The sequence below is a fragment of the Fundulus heteroclitus genome, chromosome 7 (genome assembly GCF_011125445.2).
Source record: "Fundulus heteroclitus isolate FHET01 chromosome 7, MU-UCD_Fhet_4.1, whole genome shotgun sequence".
Taxonomy (NCBI): domain Eukaryota; kingdom Metazoa; phylum Chordata; class Actinopteri; order Cyprinodontiformes; family Fundulidae; genus Fundulus; species Fundulus heteroclitus.
In genome coordinates this window covers 15,816,949-15,832,583 of record NC_046367.1, presented here as the reverse complement: position 1 = coordinate 15,832,583, position 15,635 = coordinate 15,816,949, and the positions used below count along the sequence as shown (strand labels likewise).

Below are 15,635 nucleotides of genomic sequence, written 5' to 3'. Positions count from 1 at the left end.
AAATTGTATATCAAAACATGGACATGGTATTTTCACTGCTCAATAAACTATGTACTTGCAACATAATGCTTTTAAATAAGGATGTGGTTATTTTCCTATTTTAATTATTATTTATTGCATTGAAAAAGTATGAAATTTTTAAGTGCTCGGAACAAATTTAAAAGGCAGCGTATTCTAACTATAAATAAGAGGTTTTGAGATTATGTGAAAGGTCAGATGCTCTTCAAAAGAGCATAAGCATCAACTTAGGTCACTGATGCCTTAGGCCAGCAATCTGTTTGGTAATCAATACTATACAGGGACAGCTCAGTAAGTTATAATATTAAAATTACATTTATTCTATTCATTAATTCATTCAAAAGTAAAACTCATGTAGCTTTATTACTCACATAGTGATATATTTATTCTGCTAATTTACATATTTCTGTTAATGTGATGATCATCACTCATAGTGAGTGAACAATGATAAAATTTAAAACCGAGCTTCTCTATAAGGTTGAATGTTATTATGATCAATGAAAAATGATTTTTAAAACAGAAATATGAGTTTACTGAAAAGTCCTGCTTAAGATTTTAAAGATTTTTTTTATTGGGGTTTAGTTTAGACCAGTTTGTCTGTCAATCCAGCACAATAACACCATTGACATTGTGGGCTGGTGCCAAGCCCTCCTAGAAATTGAAATGAGCATCTCCCAAAAGCTTGTCAGCAGAGGGAACTATGAAGTGTCCTAAAATTTCCTGCTAGAAGCTGAGCTGACTCTGGACTTGAATAATCCACAGCTGATATATTGCTCCCCAAATATTCACTGACTGGAAATTACACACTGGACTTCAAGCAACTTCTGACTCTACCTTCAGACTTTGGGACTTTGAGTAACCCTCACTTTTCTCCTGAACACATAAAATCTTTTTTTTCCTGCTACACTTTTCCCTCAACTTTCCATAAATCTGTATGGTTACAGCCCTTGAGGAGAGTATGCTGTCTGTTGGACAACTGTCAAGTCAACACTCATCTCCATTCGTGTGCACCACTATAACATGATTGTAGCAAAACATTTTCGTATTAAAAAAATCCCTTTATTTGTCTCGTGTGTGAGTCCTCTCAGCTGATCCCTTTGGCACAGCAGACAATTACACCTTGTGCACAGACTCGGCAGCCTTTTTTCCCCAGATGACACTCCTGAAGCAGCCGGGATTTGAAATATGTAGACATAGCCCGCTACAATAAAGCCGTTTTTGTATTTTTATTGGTCTAGTAGTGTAATTTTCTATTTTGCAGAAATTTTTTTTTCAGTTATTACTTTTTGTAAGCCATAATCCTCTAAATTAACACATCCAAACACTTGAAATCGACCACTCTATGTGTAATGTATTGTATGATTTTTTTAAATTTTTTAATTAACTGAGATAAATTCGCTTTTTGATGATATTCTAACGTATTGAGACGCACCTCTCTTCCTTGGAGCGTACTGTGGAGAAAAACAGCACAAAACCAATGAAGCAACAGCGCCTCCTAGAGTCACGTTACTCGAAGTGCAGCGGTCATCGAAATCGGCGCAACACCGGAAGTTGCAGTTTTTGATTTGACTGTACTGCGCCTGCGCACTGCGACTGGCTCCGCCGCCTGGCTTGAGCGAGTGTGCTTCCAGTGTTGTTAAAGGGGAGAAGGGAGCAAGCTGAGGATTTCAGTACATTTTTATATAAAACACGCTCAGTTTCCGCTGATCAGTCAGACTCGGGGAAAAAAAGGAGTAGTGGGACAGCAGGGAAGGGCAAAAAAAAAGGAGAGAAGAAAAAAGAGGAGGAGGAGGACTGGGAGGAGAAAACCTGGCACAGTGGAAAATGCTGCGGATTTGACGAGGAGGTAAGAAACCCCACCGGATCAATACTCGTTGTTGGTTGAGCGGAAAGTTGTCGGTGGTGGGCGGATGGACGCCGCGGTGATGGCGGTTTCACACGCGCCTCCGCCGCAGTCTGCGGCCGCTGAATGTAGGTCATTGTGTCGCTGGGTCGGGCTGAAACGAGCCGAGGCGAGACGTGCTGGGCCGAGGCATGCTGCAGGGAGACTGCAGGAACGCGGACCGAGGAGAAGCCCTGCAGCAGGACGGGCTGAATACTGCAGTGACCACGACCATTTATAGCCAAGAAATAGCTCTAATGCTCCAAAAATAAATAAATAAATAAAAGCTTTGAAATAAAGGTGCACGAGACCACGTTTGTGTCATGTCAAGATCCAGTGGGGGAATTTTCAATAAATAAAAACCCAGGTGGGTAACGAGGCATGCCTTTCCACCGCAGGATTTCAGAAAATCAAATTTACTATTTAAAAAAAAAAAAAAAAAAAAACGTGCTGAAGAAAGAGCTGCCATCTGTGCTTTGTGTGTATTTGGGTCTGTGACATCACAAGAGGCACAGGAATCGATCTGATCAGCTGGCCTTAGCACACATTTCCAAGGCAAGTTTATTTATCTAGCACTTTTCAGTAACAAGACGATTCAAAGTGCTGTACATGAACAGAAAAAAACGTTACGGAGAGAAATATTTCACAGGAAAAGAACAAACATTACATTAACAAAGGAATAAGCTAAGCAAATAGACTAGACTTCTTTCATTCATTAACAAACATACAGAAAGCATGAAATCACAGCACTTAATTGTTTCCATTCATAATAAGAAATAACCCAAGTATATCCTTGGGGGTTTCGGATCTAAAGTAATTTTGAAGGAGCTATCTGATTGATTACAAGCAAACCAGGAGGGAAAACCAAATAGAAACGGAGGAAACTAAAGGAGCTCTAATCTGAATTTCCGCAGTCAAAGAGTAACAGTACTCCTGCGTGGTTGCAGTTTAGCATAAGAATGACAACGTTGGTCAGTATAAAGACACTAAGTGGTCAAGAACTATAAATGTCAAAAATAAATGACTCAACGGGAAACTTCTGCTTAAAGCATTTTGTTTTCAAATGTCAAATTTTCTGGAATGATTTACTCCATTCTTTTCAAACCAGTTAACGACCCGTCTGTTTATCCAGGTCGTTACTACTGAACACATACAATAATATATGATTTATTAGAGCTCAAATGCTATATAATGTGATAATGTATAGCATTTAAATCTTGCTGTTCTGTTTTGATGCATAGAACTAAACAGAAATACAAAATGGAAACCAGCGCTGTTCGGTAGTACATTTCAAGTGCTGCTTATCTGGAGTATTATGTTTCTGCTGTTATAACTCAACTGTAACAGGCTGATATTATCTGCTTAATTAGTCGGGCTATCAGCTCTAGTTTCCAGCGCTGCAGCCTAATGCGCAACAGATATGCTAAAAGGAGCTAGCCAACTGTAGTTTCATTATAGTAGCACTATATGTAAGAGTCCTGGGCTACACTCCTTTTTACTTTCTGCAGCATGGCTGTTTTGGTTTGGAAATGTTTTACAAAAGCTAAATGTCTTTTTTTTTTTTAAGGATTAACAGGTATTGTGAGGTGAGCCACACACTCTTTACCCGTGTTAAGAGCTTTGAAAAAAACAGCTATTTAGGTGTTTGGTAAGGTCTCAAATAAAAAAACTGAGAGTCAACAGCTTGTATGTTTAAAGAGGAAATCACAATAGATGCATTTTTAAAAGGATTCTTTTGGAAACCTCATAGTTGCCGTCATGTTTCCGATCAACTCGGCGAGGCTTGGTGTTTTTGATAGTTCTGTGTTTCTGGAGCCAGGGCCAGAAACCGCCACAGCGATTAACTTTCAGGACGGTGCCGAGCGTCAGAAAGAATTGACGCAGAGTTGCAGGGTGAGAGCCGTAAGGCAGCACAGATGTTTAACCAGCCAGCAAAGCAACAAAAACACTAACCTGCTGATTTACCGCCTGACTGCTGAGTGAGACCTGAACAACAACCCCCCCCCCCCTACCCCATCCGATCAAACAGGCAGTAAATCACGGGCCGAGCTGCAGTCAGCAACTGGAATCTGCTGGGAGGAACGCCAGCTGGGAGAAAAGACTGTGTTTGGGTAAAATAGCAGCACCGTCCCCTGCTGTATTTGGACAGCTTGTCAGCTGGAAAGTTTTCGGCTGCAATAAAGTTTGTCAGATCTTTTTTTGTTCTTGTTGTAAAAACTCCCGTTTCACCCTTCCTGTTAATCTTTCCCTGGTTTTCCACGTATGAACTCAGCGCTGCTCTTTCAGTGCGGAACATCCCAGGAGAGAAGGCGACACATTTTCTCACTTTTTTTTTTTTTCTTCTTCAAGGTCTTGAAACGCCACGGCTCGCTTTTCTTCCCTGTGTCTGGAGCTCTTTTTTCTTTTCTTTTTTTTCCTGCAGGAGGTTTTAAGCAGAGCTCACACTGAGCCCCTTCCTTCCTCTGTTGAGGCCTGCTCCACACTGCAAAAACACAACTAAAAATAAGCATAATTTTCTTAAAATGAGTGTATCTTTTCTTGATTTGAGCAGGTAAATAAGATGATTTGCCAATGGAATAAGTTTTTTGCACTTAAAATAGGAACAACTCATCTCCATCGTCTTATTTTAAGTGCAGGATGTCTAATAATCTTATTTTAGGGGTCAAAATACTCATTCCATTGGCAGATAATATCATTTACTTGCTCAAATCAAGGAGAAAAACCCACATTTTAAGAATATTTTACTTATTTTTAGGTCGGTTTTTGCAGTGCACACACATTACACTTATGGCTATATATAATTCTCAGAATAATTCAAACTCATCTACCTCGAGCCTTCGTTGAAGTCAAACTATTCAGAGCGCTGTGTTGCCGCCTGGTCTTTATTGGGGTTGCTCGGCGCTCTCGCTTTTGGTAAGTGGACGCCAAGCGGGGTCATGAGCCACGGAGGGAGACGGCGAGGGTGCAACACGAAGCGGTGAGAGAACGACCGAAAGTGTCAGGGATGTGGAATCACTTTAAACTTGGGAGAACAGAAAACACAGAGCAGTGTGTGTGTGTTCAGCCAGACTGAATTAGTAGTCCATAACAGCACGTCCTGCACGCTGCCGCAGCACCTGGGCAGGAAACGTCCGCTGCAGGAAGCCGGTGAATAAGCATTAGCGATTACTTTGATCAGTCGTTAAAAATGATCAGTAGAATAAGATCTGTGGTAAATTGCAAGACTTTACATTAAATGACGGAGGTTTTCTGTCTTCTGCAGTTTGTTTCCAAACTAAAACGTCATCAAAAGTCGGTCAGCCTATGAGGCTGGATGCTCTTTGGGTCAGTTTTGTTTTGGTTTTCTTTACGTTTTTTTTACCAGCTGTTCCTTGGATAAGTTGTTTTAAAATGACGATCGTTGTTTAGTTTAGTTGTCGGCGTCCGTGGCTATGTTCACAACGTGTTTGATGACAAACCAGATAGCTAACGGGTTCTGAATCAAGATGGAAACATGCCGCTTTTTTTTCTTCTTCCATTCTTTCCCGAAGTTACGTGAAGCATTTAGACAGGAGGCTGTTTGGAAGCAGATGCTAAAATGAATGTTGAAGTTCAAGTTGGAGAGAAAAGAGAATAAGTTGACGGGTTTTGCTGTGAGATGCACCGATTTTTTTAACAAGTCTGTGTTACGTTTTTTTTCTAATACATTAAATTATGTGACATTAATGTGCTGCAGACTGTTTGATGGATGTCGTAGTTTTGAATCAAACAGCAAATTAAGATATTACGGTTATCTTTATTTAGGTAAGCATATGTGTCTAACCATTATAATTTGAGGAATGACGTACTTTCCACATACGATGTAAATTGAGTGAAGTGTTTCTTTAAAGTTTTTTTCAGTTGATCATGGCTTCAGGCGCTGGAATGTGTCCTCCAGCCCAGAAGAAGAGAGATTGTTAATAATGTGTCCCTTTCTAAGCTGTCTAACAAGGCCTCTGTACGCCTGTGATGACCTGCAGTGTGTTAGTAATCTCAACACTAATAGTTCAGTCTCTCCTTGTCAATTGGAGCTCTGTTGTTTTGTTAAAAGGTTTTATGCTTTTACATCAGTGTTGAGTCCTGAGCACATGAAACCAATTCATGATGATTCATTCACTGATTTGCTACTCTAAGAAAACGGCCTGTTTCCTTGCAAGAAGGGAATTTATGTTAATTTAAAAAAAAATTTTAAATAATTTTCTTTTGTCTTTGCAGATGTCTGGCGTCACCATGGAAGCGAGCTCCCTCCTGCCCATCCTAAAAAAGAAGCTGGCCTTCCTCTCAGGTAAAAAAAACTCCTCTGCCCTATGTTTCTTTAGCGCCAAGTGTTACAATAACCAAACGTCTCTGGGTCTTCTGACTTATTTTTCTTTTTTTCAGGAGGCAAGGACCGGCGCAGTGGTCTGATCCTGACCATCCCACTCAATTCGGATCAGACCAGCATGGAGGAGCTTAGCGCCACTCTGGACTACCTGCTCAGCATCCCTAGGTACAGCCATGCCAGCAAAGCTAGCCTAATGTGTGTCTGTGGACTCTTGTTAAAGCTAAACCCCCGTTTCCAACTTTCAGCGACAAGTGCAAGGCTCGGGGTTTCACCGTGATCGTGGACGGCCGGAGGTCTCAGTGGAACATCGTGAAGACGGTGGTGCTAATGCTGCAGGTAGAGATAGCTGTAACGGTCGGCCAGGGTCGGATGTGCGGTAGTGTGTGTAGGTGTTTAATGACATCGGTGTGTGGATGGGCGTTTCAGAACGTGATCCCAGCAGAGGTGTCGCTGGTCTGCGTGGTGAAGCCTGATGAATTCTGGGATAAGAAGGTCACCCACTTCTGTTTCTGGAAGGAGAAAGATCGCCTGGGCTTTGAGGTAAGCGCCACACCTGCTGAATGTGGAACTGAGGTACAGGGAGCCAGCTTTAAGTTGCCTTTAGGTTTGGAGAATTTATCTATCTTATCTATCTTATCTATCTTATCTATCTTATCTATCTATCTATCTATCTATCTATCTATCTATCTATCTATCTATCTATCTATCTATCTATCTATCTATCTATCTATCTATCTAAACATATATATATATATATATATATATATATATATATATATATATATATATATATATATATATATATATATATATATAAACATAAGGCATGAATAACAAGTATAACACATTGTAATGAGATGGTTCTTATGTCAGTTTCCCACCGAGTATCTCAAGAGCTTCACACACTTCTGTTCGGACCATTTGCACAACAGGGCTTTCCAATGAGAGGTCTACAATATTAAATTCAAAATGTAAAAAAAAAAAAAAAAAGTACTCCCCTGGTGCGGTACATTGATCAATCGTAACATTATGACAGAATGAATAACAACGGTTATCTCCTCTTCAAGGAACCTGTTAGTTGGATGGTTTTATCAGACTGCCAGAGAACATGTTGTCTTCAGTGTTGATGAGTTAGAAGCAGGAATAGAGAGCAATAAGTTACGTTTGAGAAGAGACACTTTGTGGTGGATACATAACTGAGCAGCTCTACAACTCCCACAGCTTTGGTGGGATGTTTTTGATTCTCGGTGGTTAGTGTCTAGCAATAGAGGACCAAGAAAAAGCTCCAGTAGCTCAGCTTTCTGGAAAGGTTAATGCTGGTTCTGATGGAAAAGTTTCAGGATACACAGTCCATCATCGTTTGTTGTGTATTGGGCGAACACCATTAATGGAGTCCATGCTGACCTCTGGTCTCCTCCAAACGTTCCCACAATGGGGACATGAGCATCAGACCAGGTCGACAGACAAATGGAAGAAGGTGGTCTGGTCTGATAGAGCCCATCTTTTTACATCATGTGACTCGTTGGGTATGTGTCCATGTGGGTGCTAGCGCTATTAGGGTCTTTTTCTCAGATTCTTTTAAACTAATACAACCAAAATGCCTCCTAGAAGTATCTTACACAAACCAACACTTTATAAAAACAAAACACTCACAGGCAGATGTTTCTAGGCAGTTGAGTCGATACAACAGGATAGTTTAACACAGCAGAAACGTGGCTTTGAACGGAGCTCTGGAAACTCTCTCTGAGGCAGCCCTGCAGGAAGAGGCTACTTACTATTCAGAAACTGTTGCTGCATCTTTGCTGGTTGTGCAGGAGGCATCACTTCTTCTGCTTCTGGGTCTGACTCGGGGTCAAAGATGTACTGTAGTACCGTTGTGCATCTGTTTGCTGCTATTTTCAAGTACATTGAGTTGGGGGGGCAGTGGCTTATTTGCATAAAAATGACAGAAGCTATTGTTTACATGCACAAAACATCATGATTGCATTGAAATGTACTAAAACACAAAAAAATAATCTGATTGCGCCGTTTATATGGGCACACTATCAATTAATCCAATCATAATGTGCGTCTTTATGCACCTGACTTTATTCAGGATAGAACCACGCTGACATGCGCAGTTATCACATTTCTTTCTTCTGTGTTATCAAAAACACAGAAGAAAAAGAATGGCAAACAAAGCAGTGCAGGCTGGACTAGTCACAGTTGAAACGTCACTGAATAAATAGTAATTTTGAGCTCTTTTAATGTTTTGAATAGAAAGTTTGTATCGGGAGGTCCCACAGTTTTGCTTCCCAACGTATTTCCGTCACTCAACAAAACAGAAATATGTCACATTCATGTTGAGCACAGATGTGCACTCGGGAGAATTTGCCACATATGGAATAACTAGAGCCTGACGAGCATTTATACGCATGTTGGTCAGATTCTCAATCGCCATAAACTACCCCTCTCATACGGATTACAATTTCATCCAGATTGAGCTCAACCGATCACAATATTCCGATTGGCTTGTTTATGTGATGCATCTTTATTCCGATCAGCCCTTTATTCTGATTACTTTTGTCCATGTAAACGTAGCCAGAGCCCTAAAAGGAGCTCAAAATAGGTGAAACTGGGGAGGCGAAATCTCAGTATCTGAGAATGATTTTGTGTTTTGTGTAGCCCATAGACCTATCCTAAATGTTTAAAAGGAAGCCTAATAGGTCACTTTTAAGAGAAGCCTGAGATTTGTGAAAACAAGATGGAGATTACTAATTTATGGGCAAAAAAATAAAAAAATTCTGGAAATCTTCCCTTTCTCGTCCTTTACATGTATGATCTAGTCTTCTGAGCTGGGTAAAGGTACCTATTGTTTTTTTTTTTCTTGTCTTAACATTTTGGCTACAACCAGACTACATCTGAGTTGCATCATATTTAACAAATTGATTCATGTGTTTTAACCTGTGGCATCACCGTGTCTGCTGAGAACAGCAGGAACCCTTAGATGATGGTGCAGTGTGGCTGTCTCTCTGTGTGTTGAAACGTGTCATCTTCGTCACCACCGTCTCTCTTATAATGACAGATGGTTTTGGTAATGCAGATCTGCAGTCTCACTGACCCAAATTTCTGCAACCGTGTTGGCTCGGTGACTGTCGCCATGGTAACCGGATCACGTCGGCCGGTCTGCGGTGACTTTGGAAGTTGTTACAGAAAGATAATCCGTCACAGTAGATGTGAAGATAAACTTGTTTTTAATCAAACTGGTGTTGTCTGTGAGTGCTGAAAGCGGACGGTTGGCAAGTTGAGGAGCGACTGGCTTTCATTTCCTCCTAAAGCCATTTTTTTTGTCAACGTAGTTTACCAAAAAACAAGGTTTTGACCTGTCTGTGCTGTGGTGAAATCCATCTGCTGCAGCGCTAGTCGTCTTTGCTTTCTTTCCATGCCTGGGCGCAGGCGAGCGTGCACAGCTGCTGGGAGGGAGATCCCAGTGACAGTGCTGAAATGTGACTCATCTCAGCTATGGAGCGCGTTTGCGGGCGACACAACGGGGTGTGTGTTCGACAGCTGCTGCAGCGTCTGACCCGGCGCTTAAATCAAAAAGGCACACACACACACACACAGGTTTGAGTCCAGGTTTACTGCTGGCATCTTCTGCCGTGACAACTGGACAGACTCGCTACCGGCTGTCTTTACAGGTTTGTTTCTGAGCCAGTGCGATTCGTGTGAAAGTTAAAAAAAAAAAACAAGGTAACTCAAAAGGTTTTTTTTTTATTTTTATTATGAACATTGCTTTCAGCTTGCAGGCTAACATCAAACACAAGAACGCTCTGTTTACAGATTTAGAAAACCTTCAGAGACACTCAGGCAGAAGGCGATGTTGTGATCCAAGATTTTTTTTGTTTGTTAATTAATAGGGAAAAAATGCATTATACACTTGGATCCAAGAAGTGTCTTTAAGTTTGATTTAAGAATGAAGAAAGTTGTTTTAAAGCCTTTAAAAGTAACAATGTATACATTCTCAATGCAGGGGCTCTTAAACAATGAAGACCCTTGCAGTGAATACGGGTTCTTGGCCTTATTAAGGATTGGGAATGTGTGCCAAACTGACATGTTAACCATGTGATGGACTGTGATCAAACGCCTGTAGACGATTTGCTCCTTATTTTACTTCCCGTAGCATAAGTAATGAGGGTTACAAAATAACTGATTCAACCAATCTGAAAACCCAAATCAAGAAACGACATTACAAGTCCTTCTTAAAATATTAGCATATTGTGATAAAGTTTATTATTTTCCATAATGTAATGATAAAACTTGAACATTCATATATTTTAGATTCATTGCACACTAACTGAAATATTTCAGGTCTTTTATTGCCTTAATACGGATGATTTTGGCATACAGCTCATGAAAACCCCAAATTCCTATCTCACAAAATTAGCATAGGGTCTCTAAACAAGCTATGAACCTAATCATCAGAATCAACAAATTAACTCTAAACACCTGCAAATGATTCCTGAGGCCTTTAATACACCCAGCCCATGGGTAAGACTGCCGACCTGACTGCTGTCCAGAAGGCCATCATTGACACCCTCAAGCAAGAGGGTATGACACAGAAAGATATTTCTGAACGAGTAGGCTGTTCCCAGAGTGCTGTATCAACGGGAAGGAAAAAGTGTGGCAGAAAACGCTGCACAACGAGAAGAGGTGACCGGACCCTGAGGAAGATTGCGGAGAAGGGCCGATTCCAGACCTTGGGGGAGCTGCGGAAGCAGTGGACTGAGTCTGGAGTAGAAACATCCAGAGCCACCGTGGACAGGCGTGTGCAGGAAATGTGCTACAGGTGCCGCATTCCCCAGGTCAAGCCACTTTTGAACCAGAAACAGTGGCAGAGACGCCTGACCTGGGCTACAGAGAAGCAGCACTAAACTGTTGCTCAGTGGTCCAAAGTACTTTTTTCAGGTGAAAGCAAATATTGCATGTCATTTGGAAATCAAGGTGCCAGAGTCTGGAGGAAGACTGGGGAGAAGGAAATGCCAAAATGCCAGAAGTCCAGTGTCAAGTACCCACAATCAGTGATGGTCTGGGGTGCCATGTCAGCTGCTGGTGTTGGTCCACTGAGTTTTATCAAGGGCAGGGTCAATGCAGCTAGCTATCAGGAGATTTTGGATCACTTCCATGGTTTGGATCACTTCCATGGCACAGTGAAACCATGGTTTCACTGTGCTCAATTGGCCTACCAACTCCCCTGACCTGAACCCCATAGAGAATCTGTGGGGTATTGTGAAGAGAAAGTGGAGAGACGCAAGAGCCAACACTCTGGATGAGCTAAAGGCCACAGGCAATCAGCAGCTGATTGCGTCCATGCCACGCCGCATTGAAGCAGTCATTTCTGCAAAAGGATTCCCGACCAAGTATTGAGTGCATAACTGTACATAATTATTTGAAGGTTGAGTTTTTTTTGTATTAAGAACACTTTTCTTTTATTGGTCGGATGAAATTTGCTAATTTTGTGAGATAGGAATTTGGGGTTTTCATGAGCTGTATGCCAAAATCATCCGTATTAAGACAATAAAAGACCTGAAATATTTCAGTTAGTGTGCAATGAATCAAAAATATATGAATGTTCAAGTTTTATCGTTACATTATGGAAAATAATGAACTCTATCACAATATGCTAATATTTTGAGATGGATCTGTATTTTTGCTGTTTTGCTATTTTGCCACACGAATAACAAGGTGGAGCTAATCTTCATCTAAACTTTAAACATATCAAACTTGTGATTCACAATTAGTTTTTTTGTAGCAATCCTTGTTGGCAATCAATCTTTTACTATTAGACTGCTTGTTTCCGATTAAATGGTGCCGCATTTGTGAGGAAAATAAATTTGTGAGTTGTGCTGCAGAGTTGATTAAATGGGATTGTGCCCATGGAATACGTCCTCCTCCACGTCAATGGCTAGCAGCTTTTGGAGGAGGCAGTGAGACGGTCTAGGCTGCATGTCCCTCGCTGAAAAAAATAAATAAATCTCTCAGCGTACATAAGATTGCGCACCCAGTGGTAATGTTGTGTACACTGAAACCAAAGTGTATCTTCCAATGCAGGGGGCACCAGGTAGCTCCCATAGACCACATGTGACGCCCTCCAGCCTGTTCTAAAAATAGCACCACCATCCAGTAAGCTGCATCTAAAATGTCATTTTATGCCCGTTGCTCTTCCTGTGTAATCACATTCGCATTTAAATAAATTATAAATTACATTATCTTCAAAAAAAAAAAAGCAGAAAAATGTGTTTATTTTACCTAAAGTTAAGCTAAGCTCTGCCTCTTCTAGTTCAAAGGTCAGTACTGGTAGCCCTTCGTATCACACAGTACCAATGAAGTAGCTCTCAGTTTCAAAAAGGTTGGTGATCCCTGATCCAAGGTGACGGCGCCGGACTCCACAGATGAATTAGGGAGTGGAGAGGGTGGGACAGCATACCGTCCGTCAGTCCGAACGTCAAACTCATTGAACACTTGTTGGCTCAGCTGACAGTGACTGGTTGAGGGAAAAGTATGCCACCTAACAGGAGTGTGAGACCAAGCTGGTGAGCGGCGTCAGGAGGTCGTTCCATGCTGCTGTGCTGGTGTAAGGTTAGTTTGGTAGAATAAGCTGCTTGGTTTTGGCAGAGAGGATTCTGTCTGTTTTTTTTTTTTTTTTTCACAGGCACAGCTCAGATACTCCCCTCTGCTGTTCAACCTACAAATGCATTTTCCTTATAAATGTTGCACCATTTAAAGGGGAAAAAACAGGCTTAATAACTTGATAAAATGGATGTGCCAGGAACATTGTTACCACAAAGAAATAATCACAGACACACATTCTCTTTACATCCAGATGTGCAAAACGACACAAAGCATTGCTGCACATCGAGGTCGTGTTTGTCACGGCTTCAGTTTTTAAGTCCTGCTCCGACTGTTGCAAGTATAGGCGAGAAGCCGTTTCCTGGCTGATGAAGGTCGACACATTTCTGCCTTACTTGAATGTATTGTGTGATTTTTTTGCTCCTGCAAAGACCTTTTAACACGTCTTTACCAGAAATCATGGAGAGAGCTGTTTTAAATACGATGAAAACACAGTTGTGACAGTCAGGTCAGTGGTTGGAGAAGAAAATTCGAATAATGACTCGGAAAATCTGAGAGCGAAACTCCCCGGTTATTATGTATGATCAACATCACAGCCATGTCCAGTGGTACAACTGTAGAGAGTTTGGTGGCGCTCCAGGGCAGTTTTCAGCTCCTCAGTATAATTTTGGGATAACTCCAGTCTGTTATTATCCACACAGGCTCTCACAAGCGTTTATTAACCCAACCTAAGCAGCTGAACGTGCTGCCGGTTTCTCTGCCGCTCCGTTGTAAATCACAGTCCCAGGGAGCGGGATCTAGCTAGCAGCAGACAATTAATAACAGTTATTTAGCGAGAGAAGAAAACAGATGTGAGGGAGCAATAAATGCTTCACCTTGTTATATAAGCTGTAATTAGGTTTGTCCCGTTCACGGCCACGCGGTATGATAAAGAGGCGGATTGGAAAAATAAATATTTGAACCCAGTGTTTCATAGCTAAGCCCAGTTGAATGGGAAATGCTAAATGAAACGGAACGGAGAACAATATTTGCACAACAATTTGCAGAGCGCTCTGTATTTGTTATACTCTACCTATTATAGCTGTTTATATAAAAATATAAGATAAAGAGTTCAGTTAAAACTCCTATTTTATAAAAAGAGAAATCTATGATTAAGGTTTTCTGTCTTTCCTCTGTTGGACATTTGTTTAGGTTTTCAAATGTTTTTACAATAGAGGAACTCGGTCTGGACTAGATCACTTTTGACTAACAACTGGATGCAGAATAACTATTTAGATTAGCTCTTGTTGTTGCTTTAATATTTACTTGTTATAAGATAATGTTGGGAATAATGGGTAAACAACCTTTTTAGAGATACTTTAATGTCCTAAATTAAAACTGGACTCAAGGGTCTGGAAGTGGGTTTAATTTAGATGGAAAACAAAGCTGTAAAATTATTATTCTTTGGAGTATTTGGTGAAAATCAAGCTCTGGTTCTTTACACAGTCTACAATCTAAGTATCTCAGTCTGGCTTTTCCTTTGTTATGTATTTGTTATATATATTTTCCGTTTGATTATATATGAAAAAATAAGAAAGAAAAAGCTCTTTAGCACAGCGCAGATTGGTAAACAAGCGTCAGTATTTTGTTACATAATTTGTGGGAGAAAATGTTCAATAAAAACGCAGCTACACTAATACTTTGCAGGCACATGTCCTTGATCTCATACAAACTATCTGAAGGAGCTAGAAAATTTAATCTGGAGAAGATAATAATTTTTCAATGGAACATTTTTACGAACCCAGAGTATTATATCTCGACAGCAGTTCAGATTCGGACAGCTTTCTTACGATGCAGAAAAATCCGAAGCAAATCCTGGGAGGAGGAGGCACTTAAATAACTTCTCAGCTCCCCTCACTATCCTCTGCTGGGCTCTCTTGTCTTTCATATAATTGCTGGGGTACCATACTGAGATGTGGTGTCACCACAGTCTTGAATTTACTTGTTTTTCCTTTAGATCAGGTTTATTTAAACTGGTTCTGCCTTTACTGCTTTATCAAATTGTGGTTGAATGTATGAATTAAAACTCTTGAGTCTTAGGTTTAGCTGAACTGCGTGACATTCGTTTATAACGTGACTTGGCTCTAAGCTCACCACCCACGCGTCGTTGCAGGTGATCCTGGTTTCGGCCAATAAGCTCACTCGTTACATCGAGCCGTGCCAGCTGACGGACGATTTTGGAGGGAGCCTGGACTACGACCACAGCGACTGGCTCAACAAGAGACTGGTAATTCAGATCAATCCAAACATACTCGGGTCTATTTTCATAACTCATCCCAAAACGGGTGTTGCCAAGGTAACCGGTAGTACGGTACTTATTTGCCTTTCATTTCAGGTTTTCGAGAAGTTCACAAAGGAGTCAACATCTCTTCTGGACGAGCTGACGATCATCAACGACAGCGATAAGAGCGCCTCGGTGGACAAAGACAAGTAGGCCCAAACGCCGCCACCTTTATACACGGGTTGGATGACACAGGAGTGAAGTACACCGTCTGTTTTACCTTTGTAGATCGACTGATGGAGCTCTCTTACCATCCTTTGATCCTGAAACTGTCCTCCAGACTGGTAAATATATGTATATTTCTTCCTTAATTAAAGCGTTTAAAGCTAGGTCAGTATAAACAGCTTTACTCTGGCTCTAAGCGATTTACAGTGACGCAAACATTGCAAGTAATAACTACATGATCGAGAAAGAAATATAAACATAAAGACCTAATATGTGTATGACAAAGAATTAATTACATAAAT

The 15,635-nt window shown here is 40.9% G+C and overlaps 1 protein-coding gene across 4 annotated transcripts in view; it reads left to right on the top strand.

The window, feature by feature from the left end:
* The first annotated feature begins 1,600 nt into the window (after positions 1-1,600).
* The window catches only part of sestd1 (SEC14 and spectrin domains 1), a 32,428-nt gene continuing 18,393 nt past the window's right edge, over positions 1,601-15,635 (top strand). For 3 of the 4 annotated variants that reach the window (XM_036139031.1, XM_036139029.1, XM_036139032.1), the window contains exons 1-8: positions 1,602-1,864; positions 6,134-6,203; positions 6,299-6,407; positions 6,488-6,578; positions 6,669-6,782; positions 15,001-15,114; positions 15,223-15,317; positions 15,397-15,452. In XM_036139031.1, coding sequence (XP_035994924.1) covers positions 6,134-6,203; positions 6,299-6,407; positions 6,488-6,578; positions 6,669-6,782; positions 15,001-15,114; positions 15,223-15,317; positions 15,397-15,452 — 649 coding nt within the window. In that variant the 5' untranslated portion in view covers positions 1,602-1,864. Of the gene's footprint in view, positions 1,865-6,133; positions 6,204-6,298; positions 6,408-6,487; positions 6,579-6,668; positions 6,783-15,000; positions 15,115-15,222; positions 15,318-15,396; positions 15,453-15,635 lie in introns of all 4 variants that reach the window. The other variant, XM_036139030.1, reaches the window with a different exon arrangement.